At 46.6% G+C, this 21,641-nt stretch overlaps 1 protein-coding gene across 8 annotated transcripts in view; it reads left to right on the top strand.

Moving 5' to 3' along the window:
• Positions 1 to 21,318, top strand: part of sf3b3 (splicing factor 3b, subunit 3) — a 47,020-nt gene extending 25,702 nt beyond the window's left edge. For 4 of the 8 annotated variants that reach the window (XM_072698603.1, XM_072698604.1, XM_072698602.1 and 1 more), the window contains 26 exons: positions 917 to 1,054; positions 1,163 to 1,318; positions 1,535 to 1,705; positions 2,269 to 2,441; positions 6,124 to 6,265; positions 8,017 to 8,129; positions 10,230 to 10,367; positions 10,583 to 10,686; positions 11,483 to 11,648; positions 11,735 to 11,830; positions 12,043 to 12,115; positions 13,143 to 13,294; positions 13,376 to 13,531; positions 14,252 to 14,407; positions 14,779 to 14,922; positions 15,028 to 15,150; positions 15,236 to 15,390; positions 16,111 to 16,285; positions 17,096 to 17,301; positions 17,388 to 17,544; positions 17,685 to 17,810; positions 18,359 to 18,571; positions 19,008 to 19,106; positions 19,428 to 19,571; positions 20,053 to 20,157; positions 20,577 to 21,318. In XM_072698603.1, the coding sequence (XP_072554704.1) occupies positions 985 to 1,054; positions 1,163 to 1,318; positions 1,535 to 1,705; positions 2,269 to 2,441; positions 6,124 to 6,265; positions 8,017 to 8,129; positions 10,230 to 10,367; positions 10,583 to 10,686; positions 11,483 to 11,648; positions 11,735 to 11,830; positions 12,043 to 12,115; positions 13,143 to 13,294; positions 13,376 to 13,531; positions 14,252 to 14,407; positions 14,779 to 14,922; positions 15,028 to 15,150; positions 15,236 to 15,390; positions 16,111 to 16,285; positions 17,096 to 17,301; positions 17,388 to 17,544; positions 17,685 to 17,810; positions 18,359 to 18,571; positions 19,008 to 19,106; positions 19,428 to 19,571; positions 20,053 to 20,157; positions 20,577 to 20,717 (3,654 nt within the window). In that variant the 5' untranslated portion in view covers positions 917 to 984 and the 3' untranslated portion in view covers positions 20,718 to 21,318. Of the gene's footprint in view, positions 1 to 54; positions 280 to 380; positions 521 to 916; positions 1,055 to 1,162; positions 1,319 to 1,534; positions 1,706 to 2,268; positions 2,442 to 6,123; positions 6,266 to 8,016; positions 8,130 to 10,229; positions 10,368 to 10,582; positions 10,687 to 11,482; positions 11,649 to 11,734; positions 11,831 to 12,042; positions 12,116 to 13,142; positions 13,295 to 13,375; positions 13,532 to 14,251; positions 14,408 to 14,778; positions 14,923 to 15,027; positions 15,151 to 15,235; positions 15,391 to 16,110; positions 16,286 to 17,095; positions 17,302 to 17,387; positions 17,545 to 17,684; positions 17,811 to 18,358; positions 18,572 to 19,007; positions 19,107 to 19,427; positions 19,572 to 20,052; positions 20,158 to 20,576 lie in introns of those variants that run through there. The other 4 variants (XM_023827159.2, XM_023827158.2, XM_023827157.2 and 1 more) reach the window with 4 other exon arrangements.
• The last annotated feature ends 323 nt before the right edge of the window (positions 21,319 to 21,641 follow it).

Below are 21,641 nucleotides of genomic sequence, written 5' to 3'. Positions count from 1 at the left end.
TATCAAACATTTGACAAGGCACGACGTAGGACACCTATGTACGCGACGAAGCAGCTGAAGACCTACAAAGCCCCAAAAGATACGATTCGTATAGTGGGTGGATAGGATAATACCATTGACGGCGGACAGGCTTTAACCTATCCTCATACCACTTCTTTCAGTTACGCGCACTACTCGCCAAGGCCCACGACAGTGCAGCCTGCCTGGAAACGTCTAGGTTCGTTTTACTAACGTAGGATGATTTAATCTAGTTGATATCCTCTGCATCGGCATTTATCTGTGAGTAATAATTATTTAGAAGCAATTTCCATGTTATATCGAGTCCACTTCCAGCATTTTTTCCCAGCAAAATTGTATCTGTAGATTTGAAATAACCGGCCAGATGGCGGAAGACGCTAATGTTTGAATGAAACAACAGGAAGACTTGCTTGCGCAAACTTTTTCATGCTTTACAAAATGAAAAAGATCTGCTCGGCTTGTTAAAATTATGTGGAAATGATTCTGTGTAGAAAGCGAACTAGTATGTTCTTAAACCACTATACTTATAAGCTTTGTTTACTTTGCGATTTTAAGTTCCAGGGATTCGTAAGGGTCGGCTTTCCTTTGCAGAATTTGGCTATTTTGCATGCGGCAAGATTACTATTCGTAATTACTCCAGTGTTTGAATGCAGAATTTTGTTACTGTAAAATTCATAATTATGTGTTTTTTGATTTGGAAGGTTTGCTCGCAATGATGAGCTGGTCGGTGTAGGCGCCAGATTTTGTACTACGTGTAGTTACCAACCTGAAATCCAAACGCCGCACGAACGAGCTATTTTCAGTGGCTCCACAAGTTATAGTATTATGATTGATTGAATTGCCTGTTTGCGATAGGAGTACAGGTTTGATGGAGATTTCTCTTCTCTCATCTTTTCAGCTGTTTAACTCTCGGGGAGCTGCCGTTGCTTCCCTACTCTGCGCTTGGAGTGTGAAAGACCCACAGACATGTTTCTGTACAACATAACCTTACAGCGTGCCACTGGCATCACCCATGCTATCCATGGCAATTTTTCTGGTATGTTCTGGTGCTCTGGTTTTACCTTTTATGACCTTAATTGTATAATTGACCATCGTTTGACCTATTATTATACTTGACTCTTTGTCTCTTCTGCTTTCTGTAAAGGGACCAAGCAGCAGGAGATCGTTGTTTCCAGAGGGAAGATTCTGGAACTGCTGCGACCCGACGCCAACACCGGGAAAGTACACACGCTACTTACCATGGAGGTGTTTGGCATCATCCGCTCCCTCATGGCCTTCCGACTCACCGGTGGGACCAAAGGTGTGTCCGTCTGCGACTGGTGAAACCTGTTTTAATGTTGAACTCTTGATTTTGATTGTGAATAATAAAGGATGTTGTGTTTTTGATTATTCATATTTTTTAAAAATTCTTTAAAATATGCATAAGTAGTAGTTGTATATAAAAATGTGTGGGAAAAGTCTGGTACAGTAGTTGATGTCAGCAAGCTTGTGCATTTTATCACCTTCCTGTCTCCAGATTACATCGTGGTGGGTAGCGACTCTGGGCGCATCGTGATCCTGGAATACCAGCCCTCCAAGAACATGTTTGAGAAGGTGCACCAGGAGACCTTTGGGAAGAGTGGATGCAGGCGAATCGTTCCGGGCCAGTTCCTTGCTGTTGACCCCAAAGGACGTGCAGTTATGATTGGTCAGTAGACGCATGCCTCCTGGGGGGGGGGCAGGGGGGGAGCTTGGGCAGGGGGCCCTGGAAGTTTGGCTTAGTGTGGAAAAAGGGGGAGCTGAATTGGGGCAAAGCTGGGTCAACGTTTAGGTAGAACTGCTGCAGAACCTTTTATCTCTTGTCTTCTGAGTTTATTGAAAACTGTTGAGCTTTGCCGTGTTAATGTTCTTCCTCATGTCCCTCACCTGCTACAATTGTGCTGTGTGGCCCAAGACTGCGAAATATGGTGAATGTGCAATAATCAGGGCTTCAGGTGACAGGCGAAAATATTTGTCTGGATGCCACCTTTTTTCGGTGCTATACGGTCTTTTACTTGCATGCACGATTTGGTCAGCAGATAAGTAGTGCACCTAAAATATTAATGAGAGGCATTTTGTGATGCCCTGAAGTTAGTGATCTGTACATATTCGGTGTAATTTTTTATATACATCATATTGCAGTGTTATGTTGTGCAGCCCTAGTGGAGCCTTGTGTGAGAATTAGGACGTGGCCTCCTGTGTGACGTGCTTTCCGTGTGTTGTGACTCCAAGGTGCCATCGAGAAGCAGAAGCTGGTGTACATCCTGAACCGCGATGCTGCTGCACGTCTCACCATCTCATCCCCCCTGGAGGCGCACAAGGCCAACACGCTGGTGTACCATGTAGTAGGCGTGGACGTGGGCTTTGAGAACCCCATGTTCGCCTGCTTGGAGATGGATTACGAGGTACGTGCCATACTCTCGTGTCTGTGCGTGGAGTACCGTGCTGTAGTAGTGGGAGATACGGGCCAAATGTCACGTCATATGAAATTTTTCTTTAGAATCACGACCCACCTTAAGATTTCAATATAGATCAAATTGGAACATATTTAGTGAGGCTAATTAACCACTTAACCGGCTGTTCTATCCTTTTAAGGCGTTGTAACATCATCCCTGGGGATCCCAGACCACCTTATCATTATAGGAAAAATATGTCCATTGGCTAAAATAATCATACAGACCCAGTGAACTAAAAAACAGGTGTTTTGTAAAAATGACCCTTTCGCAGTCCATGTTATGAATGTGCCATATAAGACCGGCTGGACTGTTCATGCTGTTCCAACTTGTTAATTTCACCTATGAAATAAGGACAGAAAAGAAAAACCAAATCTTTGCAACATTCTCATTTTCAAAATGCATTTATTGAGTTTTTTCATCATTCACCATGTGCTGGCAATAAAACACAGGCTTCAAACATGCCAACCCATCAAGAAACAGGTCAAGTGAACAGACCTGCAAAAAGGTGAACTACACACAAAGTTTACCTGTGGTGGGTTGTAAGGTCTGCTGCTCCACCTGTATTCCCTCTGTTTCTGTCTGAGGCTGATGTTGAGCACATGGAACATGATCATCACAGTTGCCAGAAAAGTTTAAAAACATCCAAAACCTAGTTGTACATGTTATATAACATCTAAATATTATAACTGATGATGCAAAATTTCTGCCACTTACCTATTCACAGCTTGCCAGGTGAATCTTTGCAGCACGTACAGCAACAACCTCAAAACGTGTTGGGGGCCATATTTATTGTGGAAAAAAATCTGGTTAATTCAGTCAGTAATCACTAAATGTCACCGTTACTGGATCGTATATGGTACATGGGCTGTAAAACAAAAATAATTCTTAACTTTGATGAGTGGGTTGAATGTAAGGCAGAAATAAAAGGAAGAGTCATATATGACCCTGTGGGTTCCCCAGGGTTATAATAAACCTAATTACTAGGGGTGCACCGATTGCAGTTTTCTGGCCGATCAACGATCACCGATCCTTAGGCAACCTTACCTGCCGATCTCGATTTTTTTTTGCCGATCTTGTTTCTTTCATAACTAAAAGACAGTTACTTCAATGTTTCCATTTTTATTGAGTAAATTGATATGAATACTCACAAAACATGAGGTAGTGTCCTCAAATATAAATGAACATATAAATGAGCATTGCTGTTTGAACTACAAAATCATATTTTTTCTTCCAGACTTTAATTTCTCTAATTTTGTAAAAAAAAAATATATATATATAGCTGTTATGACACACTTGTCCAAAAAATAGGGAGGGAGGCAGCCTGCACTGCACCTCTCTCGGGAATGGGAGAAAAGGCTGATTTAACCCTCTGGGGCCTAGGGGTAGGAAACACACTTTCACTGACTGGGGCATGATCACACATTTCATCACACTTAATTCATGGCAAATAAATTATTTCTTATATATTTGTTTTGCCATTACACTCATCTTTATTTTAATATATATTGTAAATATGTCAGATTTTTGTTAAGTTTGAAATTTGACATCAAAGTATAGACATTGCAAAATGCAGTTTGGAACACTTGCAGAAACATTATAAAAGTACATAGTAAGCAATGCTGGCAGTTTGTTTTGATCCCAGATATCTGATCACCAAAGTCTTGGCTACATGAAGATGACTAAATGGTGTAGATGCAACATTAATTTGGATAAATAAATAAGAAAAACCTAACTCATGTAACTATTTCTGGCTCCTTTCATTGAATATGTAGCAACTTTCATGTGTATGAATGAGCCATTGTCACCTGGCCACGTCCCCAACCCCCTTTTATGGCGCTGAAGGGGATGTATCTGGATCGCGTTTCACCGTTGCGCTGTTAATCAAATTACCATGCGAATGCGATTTGAATACGCGCTAATGCGGCTATTTAGAATGTGAATAGCGATCTTCGGGTGAGAGCGGTACTACACGCCCCCGATGCAGGTAAAACAAAGTAAGATGACATGGTTTACGTTTTTGCCGATTTAACCTAATAAAAAAACTTTAATACTTCCGACAATGGACGTTTTGAAAAGAAGACAGATTACGGATTTAGCCAGCGTTTTTTTCATGATTATACATTAAGATTTCAGCGAGATATTTATAAACTGAAATAGACGCGAAAAGTACGCGATGTCGTCGACGACATACTCGACCCCAAAGAGTTAAAAGCATATAACTAAGATCGGTGGATCTCATGGGAATATGGTCGATTTCTGATCCCCTCAAATTAACGTGATCGAGGCCGATCGATCGGTGCGCCGATCGATCGGTGCACCCCTACTAATTACTAAGGCGTATAATAATCTGTACATAAACTGTTTGATTATAGCAGAAGTGCTTTTAATTTTTAATACCACAGTAGAGATGAACGTTTTATCAGTTCATAACTGCACTTCTGAACTCCGTCTCCAGCAAATCCAAACAATAACAGATTGATTGTGTTGCAGCCTTTACTGCAGATGGTATCTTTGTAGAGCCTGCAAATTACAATAGCTTGGTCCAGATCAGATTTTGCAAATCCAAACCACTTCCACAAAAATCAAAGAACCACCTTTTTTCGGAACCAATTTCTCCTCATCAGCCATGCCGCACACACTGAAGCCAAGTCATCTGTGGACCTTGTGTTGTTTACTGCCTGTTACAGGTGTGCAGTGTTTTTATCAGCCTGTTGTGGTGTATAAGGTTATCATATATACATTTTTTTGACTAACTGGTTAGAAAACCAGTTAGTTTTTAGTTCAAGATCTAGTCAATAATGTGAGATCCACTGAGATGGATAATTTAACATCGAAGTGAGATACATGAATAATTATTAAAATTGCCAAACTTGTGAGGTTTTTTTCCCTAAGACAGAGTAAAACTGTTTTAGCGAGATTTAAACTCCCTGCGCTATGAACGTATGCACGCAGGAGTAAATTGAGTCCCAATCGCATTATTTGGGCATCTTAGTCCGACTAAGAAATTCCATTTGGTACGATTTCAGTCGGACCGACATGTTTACATGTACTTTTAAAAGTCCGGATTTAGTCTAACAGAGATTTTCTTAGTGTGCATGTAAACATACTATTTGTGATTTTTCTGTTTCCATGGACCTTACGTTTGAGTAATCGTTTGATATTTGCTTGGTTTGTAGTTCAGTCCATGACCTTCCTTGGGAAAGTGTTTTTTTTTTCCCCCGGGTTTAGGAAATTCTTTGTCAGAAACCAACTCTGTTTTGGCTCAGATTACTTGCATTTTGAGTGTTCTTGCTCAAGGTAAATTTATTGGAAATGACTTTTTAAAAAAAAAAAAATACAGTAAAACCCATTTCTCATGTTTACTTTTGCGTTGGTGTATTTATGCGGTTTTATTTTAGAAATTCACTTTTGTGGTTGATTTTCCAAAGTATTTTGAAAGATGTGCTTTTTTTGTTTGCATGTTAGCGTGTGAGCATTACAGTGATTTGAAGATCCGTGGAAGGCTGGCATTGTGCGTTTGTGCGCCCCCTGTTGAGCTCTGTCACACACTGACCGCGTAGCTTGTCGATGCTGCTGTCAGTGCTGCCACTGATCGGGCACTATGACAAGCACAGGGTTTCCCCCCCTATAGGAGGCGGACAACGACCCCACCGGCGAAGCAGCGGCCAACACCCAACAGACCCTGACCTTCTACGAGCTGGACCTCGGGCTGAACCACGTGGTGCGCAAATACAGCGAAGCTCTGGAGGAGCATGGGAACTTCCTCATCACAGGTACTCATTCAGACTGGCTACAGAAACTGTGTTTTTAAATATATATTAACTCTCTGGGGTCGAGTATGTCGTCGGCGACATCGCGTACTTTTCGTGTCTATTTCAGTTTATATCTCGCTGAAATCTTAATGTAGAATCATGAAAAAAACGCTGGATAAATCCGTAATCTGTCTTCTTTTCAAAACGTCCATTGTCGGAAGTATTAAAGTTTTTTTAATTAGGTTAAATCGGCAAAAAAGTCAACCTTGTCATCTTACTTTGTTTTACCTGCATCGGGGGCGTGTAGTACCGCTCTCACCTGAAGATCGCTATTCACATTCTAAATAGCCGCATTAGCGCGTATTCAAATCGCATTCGCATGGTAATTTGATTAACAGCGCAACGGTGAAACGCGATCCAGATACATCCCCTTCAGCGCCATAAAAGGGGGTTGGGGACGTGGCCAGGTGACAATGGCTCATTCATACACATGAAAGTTGCTACATATTCAATGAAAGGAGCCAGAAATAGTGACATGAGTTAGGTTTTTCTTATTTATTTATCCAAATGAATGTTGCAACTACACCATTTAGTCATCTTCATGTAGCCAAGACTTTGGTGATTAGATATCTGGGATCAAAACAAACTGCCAGCATTGCTTACTATGTACTTTTATAATGTTTCTGTAAATGTTCCAAACTGCATTTTGCAATGTCTATATTTTGATGTCAAATTTCAAACTTAACAAAAATCTGACATATTTACAATATGTATTAAAATAAAGATGAGTGTGATGGCAAAACAAATATATAAGAAATAATTTATTTGTCATGAATTAAGTTTGATATTTGAAGAAATGTGTGATCATGTCCCAGTCAGTGAAAGTGTGTTTCCTACCCCTAGACCCCAGAGGGTTAATATCAAACGAGTACTCTGTGTCTTCTATGGATTGGTTTGGTTTGGGGGCAGTGTGAGTGTGGCGTGGGGGGGGGGGTGCCATCTCACCATAGTTGTGCATGTTTTTATTATTTTGTGATGGCATGTTGCCGTTATATGGTGGTAAACGCTTAACCATGTGAATTAATATAGGAGAGCTATTTTTCAGTGACCAGTTAAAAAAAAAAAAAAAAATCTGTTGCTAAATTAAGTCCATGAATTATGTTTGCACTCCACTGCATCTCTAACATAACGGCCTAACTGCACTGCACATAGCCTAACTGTATGTGACTCAGCCTAACTGCACTGCACACAGCCTAACTGTGTATGTCACTCAGCCTAACTGCACTGCACACAGCCTAACTGTGTATGTCACTCAGCCTAACTGCACTGCACACAGCCTAACTGTGTATGTCACTCAGCCTAACTGCACTGCACACAGCCTAACTGTGTATGTCACTCAGCCTAACTGCACTGCACACAGCCTAACTGTGTATGTCACTCAGTCAAACTTGGCAGGTTTGTTGTGGGAAATGAGCGTCTCCCAGAGTCTGACCCACTTTCACATATAAATCCCGTTAATGAATCCGGTAAAAACAACACTGGATTGGCCACAAATTGCCATCTCACTCAGTCCTCCATGACGGTACAGTAACAGGTAACGGTGTATCCCAACTGATACCTCAGTACTATTTCACTCATAAAAGCCTTCTGGGAATTTTGAGAGACTTATTTATAAATGCATAACAATTATGTGGTTGTTCTACCTCCCAGTACTGGTTAGACACACTGAAACCACGTTAATCCCTCCATTCTGCCTGGCTTTTCTGTTCCAGTGCCAGGCGGATCCGACGGCCCTAGTGGGGTTCTCATCTGCTCTGAGAACTACATCACTTACAAGAATTTTGGGGACCAGCCTGACATCCGCTGCCCCATCCCTCGGCGGAGGGTGAGTGGGGTGGGGGGTGGGGGGGCTTGGACCCCCCTCAGCTTGGGGAGTGACTGGTTAGCAGCGTGAGAAGTCAGCTTTTAAACAATGCCCTCGGGTTGAATCACTTGAACACGTTCCGGCCACATGTTTGGATTATTACAGGAAAGTTCTTATGCAGCTATGCGTGTCTTTTATTTCTCTCCCAGCTCAAAACACTGAGTCTGGAATTTTGGAAAATGTGCGGTTTGGTCCTCTATTGAACTGGAAAACAAATACTGCAAATGGAGATGTGAACAAGCTCTTATTGGCCAGTTACAAGTACTAGCTGGCTTAACCCTTACTCTGGAAATGCTCAAAGATAGCATTATTAAAGGGGCAGTTCACCCTAAAACTGAAAAAAATATGCTTTAGGGGGGCTTTAGTGCAAGTTAACCATCTCGGTGGTGGTTCTGGGAGTAGGGCTGGGCATCATTCAACATTTTTCATAACCAGTCCCCAGGAGCCACACGTTTGATTTCCTTGGGCATTTTTTACACTACGCAACAAACAAAAACGAAAACATGCATGACACCCAGTTCAGATTGTATGTGGACATGCGGTTCTCCTCCAGCGTTGTGTTACATTGTGTTAGACAGCCAGTCGCCAGCCACTTTAGAACTTACACAAGTATTCTGCATGCTTATTAGCTGACAGGCACTGCGAGTTACTGTTCCGGTATCTCAATTTGGCACCGAAAGAATTTTTTTTTTATAGATCCTCAATGGGATTGGAGCATTTTGGTCGGTATCACAAAAGTGCTGAAGTTACCCAGCTCTAGCTGGGAGTTTCCTTGTTTTGGAGAGAGATAGCTGTAGAAATGTTGGGCATCTCCGGAATATAATGGGAGTTAGTGGCATTCCGTTTGTGGTGATTAAAACGCCAGAAAAATGCATCTGAAAAATCCAGTAGTAATGTCTTTTACCAGAAAGCATGACCCGGTTATTGTAGGTAATTTCGAAGTTTAATGTACAAACTATTTTCTTCTGCTGAGCTCCACACACGAGTCACTGCGCAGAAGGTGCAAACACCCTGTCAGTATCTGCGAGGTGACATGACTAGTGCATGGAGTTCGGTAGAGGAAAATGGTTCCTGATTTTTGGTAAGTCGCATTGTTGTTTTTGGGTGAACTGCCCCTTTAAATGTGCTGGTGCCCTGTATTGTGAATTGCTTCGACAGCCCTATCTGTAATACATATTTATACAGAAAACAAAAGCCTGGCCTCTAATTTTCTGAGGTTGACAGCACGCTTTCTGCCCTAGGAAGAATGAAAATGTGCAAAAAAAGATGAAGCTCCTTCCCGTTATTCTGAGTGCATTTTTATAAACACATTTCAAATTAAGGGGTAAATCTTGTATTTTTAAAAGCCTGTTTGTCTGTTTATATGGTTCTATTCAAACTCTGTGCATCACTGCTCACATTGAGTAACATGGAAAAAATGCAGAGTATGTGGTGTGGCCCTGGAAGCTTGTAGGGTCGTAGCCTTGGCAGGTCGGGGAGATGCGTCGCAGATGTTGCGGATGTGATGAGTTTGCTCATGTCTCTTCTCTGACTTCTCACTGGAGAGAATGTGTGACAATCTGATCCCAACTCCTGCTTCACATAAACTGTCAGCGAGGCAGTTTAGGGGTCAGTCAGGACGCCTCAGGTCTCACCCCATGCTATATGTATGAATGTCTCTTAATAGCTTTGGGGGGGTACTGACACTTTTAAAATATGAGTAGATGTTCACAATATGATGCAAATAAATAACAGATCCATTGCAGCAAACATGCAAGTGTGAAAACTGAATATTCATACCTATAGTTAATAAACGCACATGTATAATTTGCACAGTGTACACATTCAGACGTCTGTTACTGCTCTTATGTGCTGCCTATTCAATATCTATTCTTTTTTATAATTGTTTTTGTCCAATTTTACTCCATTGCATGTTGTGTGGCACATATCTGACTGCTCACCAGAACAAATTCTGTGAATGTTAATATCGTTTGCAAAATAGAGCGGTTCTGGTTAGATTCCTTGGGGCAGCCATGTCGGGCCGGATTCAAAAAGGGGCTGAATAGTCTTTCCCTCTGGCAGAATGACCTGGACGACCCAGAGCGAGGCATGATTTTCGTCTGCTCGGCCACCCACAAGACCAAGTCCATGTTTTTCTTTCTGGCCCAAACAGAGCAGGGCGATATCTTCAAAGTTACTCTGGAGACCGATGAGGAGATGGTGAGTGGGTGGTTTGGGAGGTGGGGTGCAGTGCCTGGGGGGGGGGGGGGCGGGGGTCATGCTCTGTGAGGGTAGAGGAAGTGATGAGTCTTCATGTCTCTTCTCTGATGTTGCTGGAGAAAGCGTGGTGTCCTCTGAGATCTGTCCATATGCTTGCTAACGAGCAGCACGGAACTCCGTATGTTCACGTTAACGTGTGATGTGATCTCCTGCAGGTCACGGAGATCAGAATGAAATACTTTGACACCATCCCCGTGGCGACGGCCATGTGTGTGCTGAAAACTGGCTTCCTGTTCGTCTCCTCTGAGTTCGGAAACCAGTGAGTACCAAAGTCTTGAGTGGATGCTGTGTTAAGTGACCTCCACTGCCAATCTGGAGCAAGATCTCTAGAATTTTTTTCCCCATTTGTGGTGTAATGGTGCACAAAACTCACGGCGCACACTTCAGTTTTGGAATTGCAGTTCGGTTCAGTTTCGGTACAGAAGGGAAGACGAATTGTTTTTGAAATTTATTATTAAAACTGTAAGCGCACTGCAAACCCTAATTAGGAACAGTTGCAATCTAAAGGCAACGTGTCTGACGGCTGAAAAACAAAGTTTGACATGCATATTTGCTCATTGTAAAGATAAATATGTGAAATAAAAATTCAGATTTGCAGCTCATTATGAATGCTCCTGCTACCGAATGTGGCCCCTTTTTGTAGCGAATAACCCTGTAGCTGTATCTACATTTTTGTTCCAGTCTGAATTCTTGGCAAAAGCCCACGGGCAGTTTGTCATGCTCCAGCCGTATAGACATTCAGACCATGTCGCCTCGAATCAGTTGGCATGTATAACAGAGCCGACGGACAGTCTTGGCCTTTACTTTCTCCAGTGTTGATGTAATTTGTTGGGAAACTACAATGTTCCCAAATGGCTATTTATGAATGACTTTGAGCAGCGTTAGCAGCAACCAGCTCACAGCTCCAAATACCATAATGTTTCATTCTTTCGGTATTCATTCATTTCACTGTGTTTAGCGAACTGAAGATGATATACAGAAAGGTACTCGAACAATACCGCTATTGTTACTGCCGCAGTATTAATAGGCGTTGGTCTTGGTCTCCTGTGTGACAGTTACCTGTACCAGATCGCCCACCTGGGCGATGATGATGAGGAGCCTGAATTCTCCTCCGCCATGCCCCTGGAAGAAGGGGACACCTTCTTCTTCCAGCCGCGGGCTTTGAAGAACCTGGTGCTGGTGGATGAGCAGGAGAACCTCTCGCCTATCATGTCCTGTCAGGTAGGGGGCGTGTGCTGCAGTGTGGTGCAGTGAGGCTGCTGTAGTTGCACGTCTGTTGGACACGCATGTCCTGCCTCTGTCCCCAGATTGCCGACCTGGCCAACGAGGACACCCCTCAGCTGTACGCGGCCTGCGGCCGGGGACCGCGATCCACGCTGAGGGTTCTGAGACACGGTCTTGAGGTACGGCTGCGGGCTTGCGGTGGCGTCTGAGCTGCTGCGCAGTGGATATTACGGCCGATGTGGACGTGATGAGTTTGTTCATGTCTCTTCTCTGACTCATTCCATTCCTGGAGAGGACTTATACGGATCTGATCCCCTGGCCTGAGCCGAGCTGGTGAACATTTTGCGCGTTCTTCAGATTTTGTGTGCTTAGTTCTCCGCCACTTCCGCAGGTATCCGAGATGGCCGTGTCGGAGCTTCCGGGTAACCCCAACGCCGTGTGGACCGTGCGGAGGCACATCGAAGGTACTGCCACCGTGCGGGTGGGGGGGGGGGGGGGGTTGCAATTTACCCGAGGCATGCTGGGATTCCCTATGGAATCGAAAGTGTGTTGAAGGCTACGTTCTAAGCCTGACTGGCAAGTTGGGGCATTTGTCATATGGGTGTGTCTGATTATGGGAGAGATCTGTACCCACGTCGGGAGAATTCACCCAGGCAGTGATTGTCAGGCTTCCTGCTGCGGCTCGTTATCCAGTGTTCCCGCCAGCTGCGACAGAGCCACGCTCTGGTGGGTGTGAGATCCTGTGCTGGTGTCAGGAGTGGCGGCCTGGAAATGCTCCCATTGTCTGTGCCAAGGTTTTCCTTGAAACCATGTGATCTCCGAGATGAACATCGAGTGCTAAATTGCCAAATCTTGGTGGTAAATTATTTTTTGGATCAGGAATGTGTTTTATCTTATATATGATAGGTACCTATGTTGTGAAATCTTGATGAGTGCAGCCTTAGTTAATTAAAAGTGGCATTGCTATTTTGGGTTTTTCAAAAGCTGTGTTATGCTGAATTATTTTGCTGGAATAGCAGGATTAAGTGTGCAGGCCCGATGTAACAGTTTTAACATTGATTTCTCATTTCTCCCTGCCATGACTGCTTCTCGAGTAACTGAGTCATTGCTAATCTGTTTTATCAGCTGGCCTTGTTTCTGAATAGCGCCGCGAATTTAAGGTTACCTGTTATACGAGGCTCTTATAGCTACTTAATGTACCGTGCAAATCGATGCTGCTGCTTCCATTTAAGATTTGAGCGATTTTGCTTTTTATTGACATTCATCGGTGGACAGTAAAGGTTTTGGGGCATGTCCCCGCAGGCCTGTAATCGGCACACCTTGTGCCTTGCACTCCCATGTCAGTTTAAAGAAAATTAGCTGTGAATCGTCAATGTCATAGCCGATCCACAAAGTCTGCAAAGTCGGATTTGCAGCGGCCAAGTGCTGGTGGGGTTAGAGTTAGAGTTAGGTGGATCCCTCTGCTTGACCTCTCCCCCCTCTCCCCCCCAGACGAGTTTGACGCATACATCATCGTGTCCTTCGTCAACGCCACGCTGGTGCTGTCCATCGGAGAGACTGTGGAGGAAGTCACTGACTCTGGCTTCCTTGGCACCACGCCCACCCTGTCCTGCTCCCTGCTGGGCGAGGACGCGCTGGTGCAGGTACGCTGTCCTGCTGAGGGTGGGGTGGGGTGGGGGGCTGATACCCGGCTGCTGATACACATCCCCCCCCCCCTTCTCCAGGTGTACCCAGACGGGATCCGTCATATCCGGGCAGACAAGCGTGTCAACGAGTGGAAGACCCCAGGCAAGAAAACCATCGTGCGCTGCGCAGTGAACCAGAGGCAGGTGGTCATCGCCCTGACCGGCGGCGAGCTGGTCTACTTCGAGATGGACCCCGTGAGTGACCTCCATGTCTGCGTCAGGTTGGGTTTGGGGCGCCGGGAGTTTCCCGTCTTGTAAAACAACACGTTTTGTTTGTGTTTTTATGGGATGCCCTAGCTCATGAGAATTTTTAATTAAAGGGATAAGCTGCTTACTTATGGGTGATTTGGTTTTATGTTTCTGTCATATGTGATTTTCACAATTGGCCCGCATTTTTAACCTTAAGTGACCCTGTTTGCGGGGGGTGGGCATTCCTGAGGAATGTTCTTGTTCCAGCAAAAGCCCGCTTCACCGCTGTTACTGAGAGTATGTGTGCGAGGCAACAGCCAAGTGTGGGAACGCACCTTAAATGGCCTGTAAGCTGACCATCCTGTCTAAGATTTTAGACTTCTCATAAAATATGGTGCCTTGCTGTGTACTAGGCTATACCATCTAGGGTTATGGAAGCGCACTGTGATGTAGGCAACGATGAAATCGCCTAACGACTCATTTCTCGGAGTGTATCCCACCGCTGAGGGGAGCGTTTCTACTTTTTCCACTTTTCTTAACCCACTTGTATTGTTATGCTGTATCTTTCCTGTAACTGATACAACTGTCGATGCCATATGTAGTTCATTAACTGCATCAGTCACTCGTACTTCTGCTTGTTTTGCCCTGAAGTAGGATTCTGGCAAGTTAAAATGTAACTAAACATTCTGGAATGTTCTGACTCATCCCTTCTCTGACCCGCCGCAGTCGGGGCAGCTGAACGAGTACACGGAGCGGAAGGAGATGTCCGCCGACGTGGTGTGCATGAGCCTGGCCAACGTGCCCGTCGGCGAGCAGCGCTCTCGCTTCCTGGCCGTCGGCCTAATGGACAACACCGTCCGCATCATCTCGCTGGACCCCTCGGTGAGGCCCCTCCCCCAGCTCCGTGACTGTCCTGCTGAGTACTCTCTCTGCCCTTGAGCGGTTCCTCCATCTCGTTTATCATGCGGCGCTTTTTTTGGCCCCCCGATGAATTTGGGCAGCTGTCAGCGTGTCACGCGTTTGCCCCTGGGGTGTGTTGGCTCCGGCTGCCCCAGCTGTGGGCCGTGATCTCAGCCCGCAGCTGTGTCTGCTGCGAGTGCCCTAAGGACACGGGTGGATATACTGTTTGTTTCCCGGTAGCTCATAACCAGTTTGGCCCTTTTTTCCAGCTCCTACTATTGTTGAGCTGTGTTGTTTAGCTTTTCCTGCTCTTACTGTGTGTAAATAAGCTCCCTGTCGCCCATGTCCTGCAGGACTGTCTGCAGCCCCTCAGCATGCAAGCCCTTCCTGCCCAGCCGGAATCCCTCTGCATTGTGGAAATGGGTGGGGTGGAGAAACAGGACGAGCTGGGGGAGAAGGGCGGCGTGGGCTTCCTCTACCTCAACATCGGTCTGCAGGTGACAGCCCCGTGACACTGGAGAAACTGTCCTTTGTGAAGCTGACTTGACCGGACCTTGGAATCCTCTCGCTGACCACCTGTCCTCGTCGCGGTCTTTCCGCAGAACGGGGTGCTGCTGAGGACCGTGCTGGACCCTGTGACGGGGGACCTGTCCGACACCCGCACCCGCTATCTGGGGTCGCGGCCTGTCAAGCTCTTTCGCGTCCGGATGCAGGGGCAGGAGGCTGTAAGTTGATGTCCTGTGTCCTGCATGGTATGTTTTGAGGGCGTGGCTCTGCTGGCTGGCTCAGGCTGACCTCTGACCCCTGCAGGTCCTGGCCATGTCCAGCCGCTCCTGGCTTAGCTACTCGTATCAGTCCCGCTTCCACCTGACACCTCTGTCCTACGAGACGCTGGAGTATGCATCGGGTTTTGCCTCCGAGCAGTGCCCCGAGGGTATCGTGGCCATCTCTACAAACACTCTGAGGTACCCCCACCCCCCACCCCCTCATATGAAAGGCCTCTGGTGGCCCAGAGTGCGAGAATCTGCCTCAGTTACTGTTCAACTATCTGACCAGATCTGGTTGCACTCGAATAATCAGAGGAACTAATTGAGCTGCAGTCTTACAATTTGATTTACTTTAAAAGTGAATCAAATTTTTAATCAAATTTATTTAAACCACTCTCCTTAAAGCATCTTGTGCATGAGTAATCATGTGGCCAGAAAATCTATAAATGGATATCGCAGAAAATCCACGCGGTCCCAGGCCGGTTGGCCGTTCGTCTGGCCCCTCTGGACACCTGATGGCACCCTTAGGTCATGTGCCAGTTACTGAGCCTGGCAGATGACTGGTGCAAAGGGCATGACCTTTAAGACAAGAAACAGGCTTTTGGAATTTTCTTTCTATTCAAGTTAATGCAAAAACCGGTTGTAATGTGCTCTTGGTTCTGGTTCTTGCTTTGCTATAGAGCAAACAGGGTGTGTTTTCTGCAGGTGTAGCTGCTTTGTGCCTTGCTTTAGGCTGCACACATTAACAAATCGCATATGAGTCGACTTTAAGCTGTTGAACTGATTTTGAGGGTTAATGAGTGTGACAGGCCTGATTTTCAAGTCATTTCTAGGTTTGATTGATGTGGTCTTTCCTCGCTGAGATTTTGTATGCTTCTCTCTCCATTTTCTTCCTCCTGCCGCCACGTCTTCCTTTAGAATTTTGGCTCTGGAGAAACTAGGAGCAGTCTTCAACCAGGTGGCCTTCCCCTTGCAGTGCACGCCACGTAAATTTGTGATCCATCCCGAGACGAACAACCTCGTCCTGATCGAGACGGACCACAATGCCTACACAGAGGCCACCAAGGCACAGCGCAAGCAGCAGATGGCCGAGGTGTGTGCTGCTGGTGACAGCTTTCGCGTGTAGGGTTGCAAAGATGTGGAAAAATTCCACAAACTTTCCATTCGGTGGGAAGTTTAGGTAGAGAATTTTGGAAACATTCCACGTTGGAAACCTGTCATGGAAATTTAAGGGGTATATATGGGAATTTAACAGGAAAATTTCCAGAATTTTGCAACCCTATTCACATTTAAGTACTGACTGCTTTTACGGAACCTTAAAGTAGCTCATTGCAAATATAAGCCATTCATGGACAGATGCTGATATCCATAGTGACCAAACCTCCTGAGTCTCCCCCAGCTATATTGTAGTAGTTGTTTCAGGTCTTGTGCACTATGGCTGTCTTCCTTTAGAATGGCTGATGGTCTGTAAATGTGGCACAGATGTCCTTTATATAGCATAGTATATAGCAGGTGCATTTAGAAGGTAGTACATAGAAATGTTGAAAATAAAAACTGGTCCTAGATCAGTGTCAGCCCTACTTGCACCTGTTAGCACCTGTCGGCCTGGTGCAGGTCAATTCCTGTGGCCTCATTCCTCTTTGCATCCCTGATCTTCTGCAGCCTGATTGCTATCTACCTTAAAGATCTGGTTCTAACAAAGAACGTCTTTCTTAGTACTAATCTTACAAATGCATGACTTAAGCTAAACGGATCCTGCTCTCAAGCGTGTTGTGACAGGGATGCACACACAAGTGACTTGAAAGAACTCGCCGGCACGTTCTGTTTCCCCTTGTATGAGGCTGTCCTCTGCGTTATGAATGAGGATCTGACATCCCTGCCGCCTCTCTGCTGCCCCCTGCAGGAAATGGTGGAAGCTGCCGGGGAAGACGAGAGGGAACTAGCTGCGGAGATGGCCGCCGCCTTCCTGAACGAGAACCTCCCGGAGGCCATCTTCGGCGCCCCCAAGGCCGGTTCGGGTCAGTGGGCCTCCCTGGTGCGGCTCGTGAACCCCACCCAGGGCGGCACACTGGACCTGGTCCAGCTGGAGCAGAACGAAGCCGCCTTCAGGTTGGTGTGGGGGGGGGTACCGTGACCACGAAAAACGGCAGGGGCCTTTCGGGAGCTGCCGTCATGACCCCCCACTCTCTGTGTAGTGTGGCCGTGTGCCGCTTTGCCGGGGGTGGCGAAGACTGGTATGTCCTTGTGGGCGTGGCCAGGGACCTGATTCTCAATCCTCGCTCGGTGGGCGGCGGCTTCATCTACACCTATCGCATCGTCGGGGGCGGCGACAAGCTGGAGTTCGTACACAAGGTGAGCGGCGTAAAACGTAGACGCAGAGCGTAAGATCGCTCGCGTTCCTCCGGCCAGCGATCCCACAGTAGCGACATGGCTGGCCGTCGCGGCAGCCAGCTTGTCCCCTGGGTGGGTATCCATGTGCTCGTCTCTTTCAGACACCCGTGGAGGACGTCCCCCTGGCCATTGCCCCCTTCCAGGGCCGCGTGCTGGTGGGTGTTGGCAAGCTGCTGCGGATCTATGACCTCGGCAAGAAGAAGCTGCTTCGGAAGTGTGAGAATAAGGTGCGTATGTGTGTGCTGGTGGAGCCCTGCATGCTGAAGGTCACGCCGGGGTCCCACTGCCTCCAGCTCCCTCTGTCTGCCTCATGTCAGTCCTGCTCTACAGCCCTCTGTGCCCAATGGTCCAACCATCCCCCCCAGGGTCACACTGCCTCCAGCTCCCTCTGTCTGCCTCATGTCAGTCCTGCTCTACAGCCCTCTGTGCCCGATGGTCCAACCATCCCCCCCACTCTATTTTTATTAAATCTTTCTATCCTGTAGATGCTGTATCCCGTGAATGTTCATCATGGCGCTTAAATATAACTAACCGGGTGATGTCTGCATAGCCTTGGGAAGTATTAGTGTAAAACGATTCTTGTGTCCACAGGCAGAAACATTTGGGCTGCCCCCCCCCCGCCCATTTTTTGGTCTGTAGTCATAATGACATGTAGAGTACAAAGTGTCCCCAGAAAAAGGATTTTCCTGGCTGGCTTCCCAAACAGCCTTGAGTCAATCACTTTTTCCATGTTTGTGCTCGGATTTGAGGCCGGCCGCCTGTCTTGTGTGTCTAGCATGTTCCCAACCTGGTGACGGGGATCCATACCATCGGCCAGCGGGTCATCATCTCAGACATCCAGGAGAGCCTCTTCTGGGTGCGCTACCGGCGTAACGAGAACCAGCTCATCATCTTCGCGGACGACACCCATCCTCGCTGGGTCACCACGGCCTGCCTGCTGGACTACGACACCATGGCCTGTGCTGACAAGTTTGGCAACATCAGCATTGTATGTGCCCCCCCCCCCCCCTTACATCCTAGCTTCCAAACTGGGCCAGAAAAAGCCAGAAGTACTAGATATAAACATATTGGTAAACACTTCTGTCCATTGCAACATACAAGTGAGGCAAACATGCATTCTGTCAAGGACTCGATCAGGTGTAACTTCAGCTACAGTTACACTTATTCCAGTGAACGCCCAGGTGCAACTGTAAGCAGGAGCAACACAACTTCTAACAAAGCAAGTAACTAATATGACCATTCAAGGACCAGAAGTGAAACAACAACAATCAGGGAAAATGAGGCGTCAGGCTGGTAGGAGACAGACTAAAGGGTCTCGCCAAATAGAATGACGTGGTTGTGTACAGCAAGTTAAATTGGGCCTCTTGTCTGCATGTGCATAGAGGAGTGCATTGTGAATGATTTTCCCCGCACTGTCCCCCCAGGTTCGACTGCCCCCCAACACCAGTGATGATGTGGATGAGGACCCTACCGGGAACAAGGCCCTTTGGGATCGAGGTCTGCTGAACGGGGCTTCCCAGAAAGTAAGGCGGTGTGCCAGGCAGTCTGTGCGATAGCTCCGGGGCCGTGCCAGCAGACTGGCGGCAGTGCCCAGGCGTGGGTGCCTTCTGCTCCTTCCCATGCTTCAGCACTCTGGCTGGCTGTGTGGAGGCAGACAAAATCAGCACTCTGGAATTTCCCTGTTTTCTCTTCTCATTAAATGATTGTACATGCTCAAGGTCATGGGTTCAAATTCCACGGTCCGCAGGGTAATCTTATTGCCCCTGGGCCTGCGTGGGTAAAAGTAGGCGTGTGTGTGTTCTTTGGCTTCCCCCTAAACGCTGTCCCCCCCTCCCACCTTCCAGGCAGAGGTCATAGTGAACTACCACATCGGGGAGACGGTCCTCTCTCTGCAGAAGACGACGCTGATCCCTGGGGGCTCGGAGTCGCTGGTCTACACCACTCTGTCTGGGGGCATCGGCATCCTGGTGCCCTTCACCTCCCATGAGGTACCAAGTCTGCATGGGAGAGCGGCTTTCAGGGCTGATGTGGCCCGCTGTGGGTGGGCCCATCGATTTTAGAGATGCTTCCTTTTGGGAAGTCTTTACGTTTACATATTAGCGTGTTTCTCTCTAAAGCCAGAATCATTCAACTTTATTATCGCTGAGCCAAGGTACAAGACCTCGGACAACAAACTGCAGTTTGTCATCTAGTTTGCCCAGAATTTCCCCCCGGAATCAGAATTAATCTTAATCTTTAAGATTAAAAGTACAGAATAGTGCAAAAATGCTAGAAACAGCTGTACAGTATATGCATGTGATAAATTGAAAAAGGGACATCTATACCGTGGTATACATGGTGTGGTATAAGTAATGAAGAGCATCTGACTGCAGGAGGGAGGAATTATTCTGTCTGTGTATGAATATGGTTTTGGTGACATGCAGTGAAAATGCCTGCTCTCCATAACTTGCACCCCCACCTCCACCCCAGGACCACGACTTCTTCCAGCACCTGGAGATGCACATGCGATCAGAGTTCCCCCCACTCTGCGGACGAGACCACCTCAGCTTCCGCTCCTACTACTTCCCAGTCAAGGTGGTCCCGGGGGGGGGGGGTCAGACCGTCGCTACCTCTGTAAAAATGTGTTCACTGCCCCCAGCTGGTCCTCTCCTGTCTTTCAGATGCACTGCCTTTAAATTTTCGTGTAACACTGTGTTCTCAACTGGTGGGTTGTTGGGTCATTTCCAGTGGGTCCTGGGTGAGTTTGGCTACCACTCCCCACCCACCCCCATCAGCAAGATCACCTCAAGTTCTGATTCAATGACCAAGTAAAACTGGATCCTGGAGCCAAACCAGTTTTGAGAGCCGCTTTAAGAAGAGTCTAAAAATGTCTAAGTACACTAAGGAGGTTGATGTTTTCTGGCTGCTTGTGCCTTTTTGGCCCTTTGTGGTGCGGGGAGACGGAGATTTCCCGTCCCACCCCCAGCACTCTGACGCTCCGCCTGTCTCCGCAGAATGTCATCGACGGTGACCTGTGCGAGCAGTTCAACTCCATGGACCCCCACAAGCAGAAGAGCGTGTCAGAGGAGCTGGATCGCACCCCCCCCGAAGTCTCCAAGAAGCTGGAAGACATCCGCACCCGATATGCATTTTAGGCTGACTTACCATGCAATGGAAGTGGGGGAGGGGGGCGCTCTCGCACATGGATACCTGCACAGGCTTCTGTTCCTGCAGACTCTGGCTTGAAACTGATGAATCGTGGCTTTATTTTGCCCTAATGCCGCCTCCCTCCCTTGCATATTTACTTTTCATTTGGATGCCGGCTGATTCCTGGCAGCCAATCAATGGGCTTTTTACAAAGATGTACCCAAACGGTCCAGAGTCCCCTGTGAAAACCTTTTCTGTAGCTTGTTGTTGTCCTTCAAGCGGGGCAATGAAGCTCTGTCGCCGATTTATCCTGCCACACAATACATCTCAGATCCCAGCACCGCATCTGAGATGTCAGGGAATAAAGAGTGATGCAGACTGTCAGCTGAACTCTTAAGTACAAATTCTAGAGATTCAACTTATTTGCTGGTTGAAAGGTGGTAGTGTTAGAGGTGTTTTTCCACCCCTCCCTTCTCAGATGATGATGATTGCTGTTTCTTCCTGAAGGATTCTAAGCTGTTGGAAGTAAACTCTGTAAGTGGGTTGTGTAAGGACTGTTGTAAATAAATCTTTTTTTTTTATTAAAATAAAGCTCAATATCATTTTTAATCTTGCCTTACATTGGAATAAACACCTTCTCTGAGGGTCTTAGGCAAACAAGAAGACTATGCGTGTCGGTACAAGAAACTGAAAGCAATGTAGTTTTTCATTAATTTTTTTTTAGTTCATTTTATCAGGAAAATGATGGCCATGCTTTGACCCGACAGTTTTTCCAAATGTTTCTTGTATTAGTCCGTTTTAAGCTAAAGCAGCTTCTGTGATGATTTCTTCATTGAAGTGTGTGGTGTGTGTGTGGTGTTTGTGCAGTTCAGTCACACATCTTGCAAAACCACTTGAACAACATGCAGCAGAAACTGCCCCAATCCTGACAT

This window comes from Paramormyrops kingsleyae, chromosome 13 (genome assembly GCF_048594095.1).
Source record: "Paramormyrops kingsleyae isolate MSU_618 chromosome 13, PKINGS_0.4, whole genome shotgun sequence".
NCBI classification, from domain to species: domain Eukaryota; kingdom Metazoa; phylum Chordata; class Actinopteri; order Osteoglossiformes; family Mormyridae; genus Paramormyrops; species Paramormyrops kingsleyae.
Note: the sequence above shows the minus strand (reverse complement) of the source record. Positions and strands in the feature narration are given on the sequence as shown.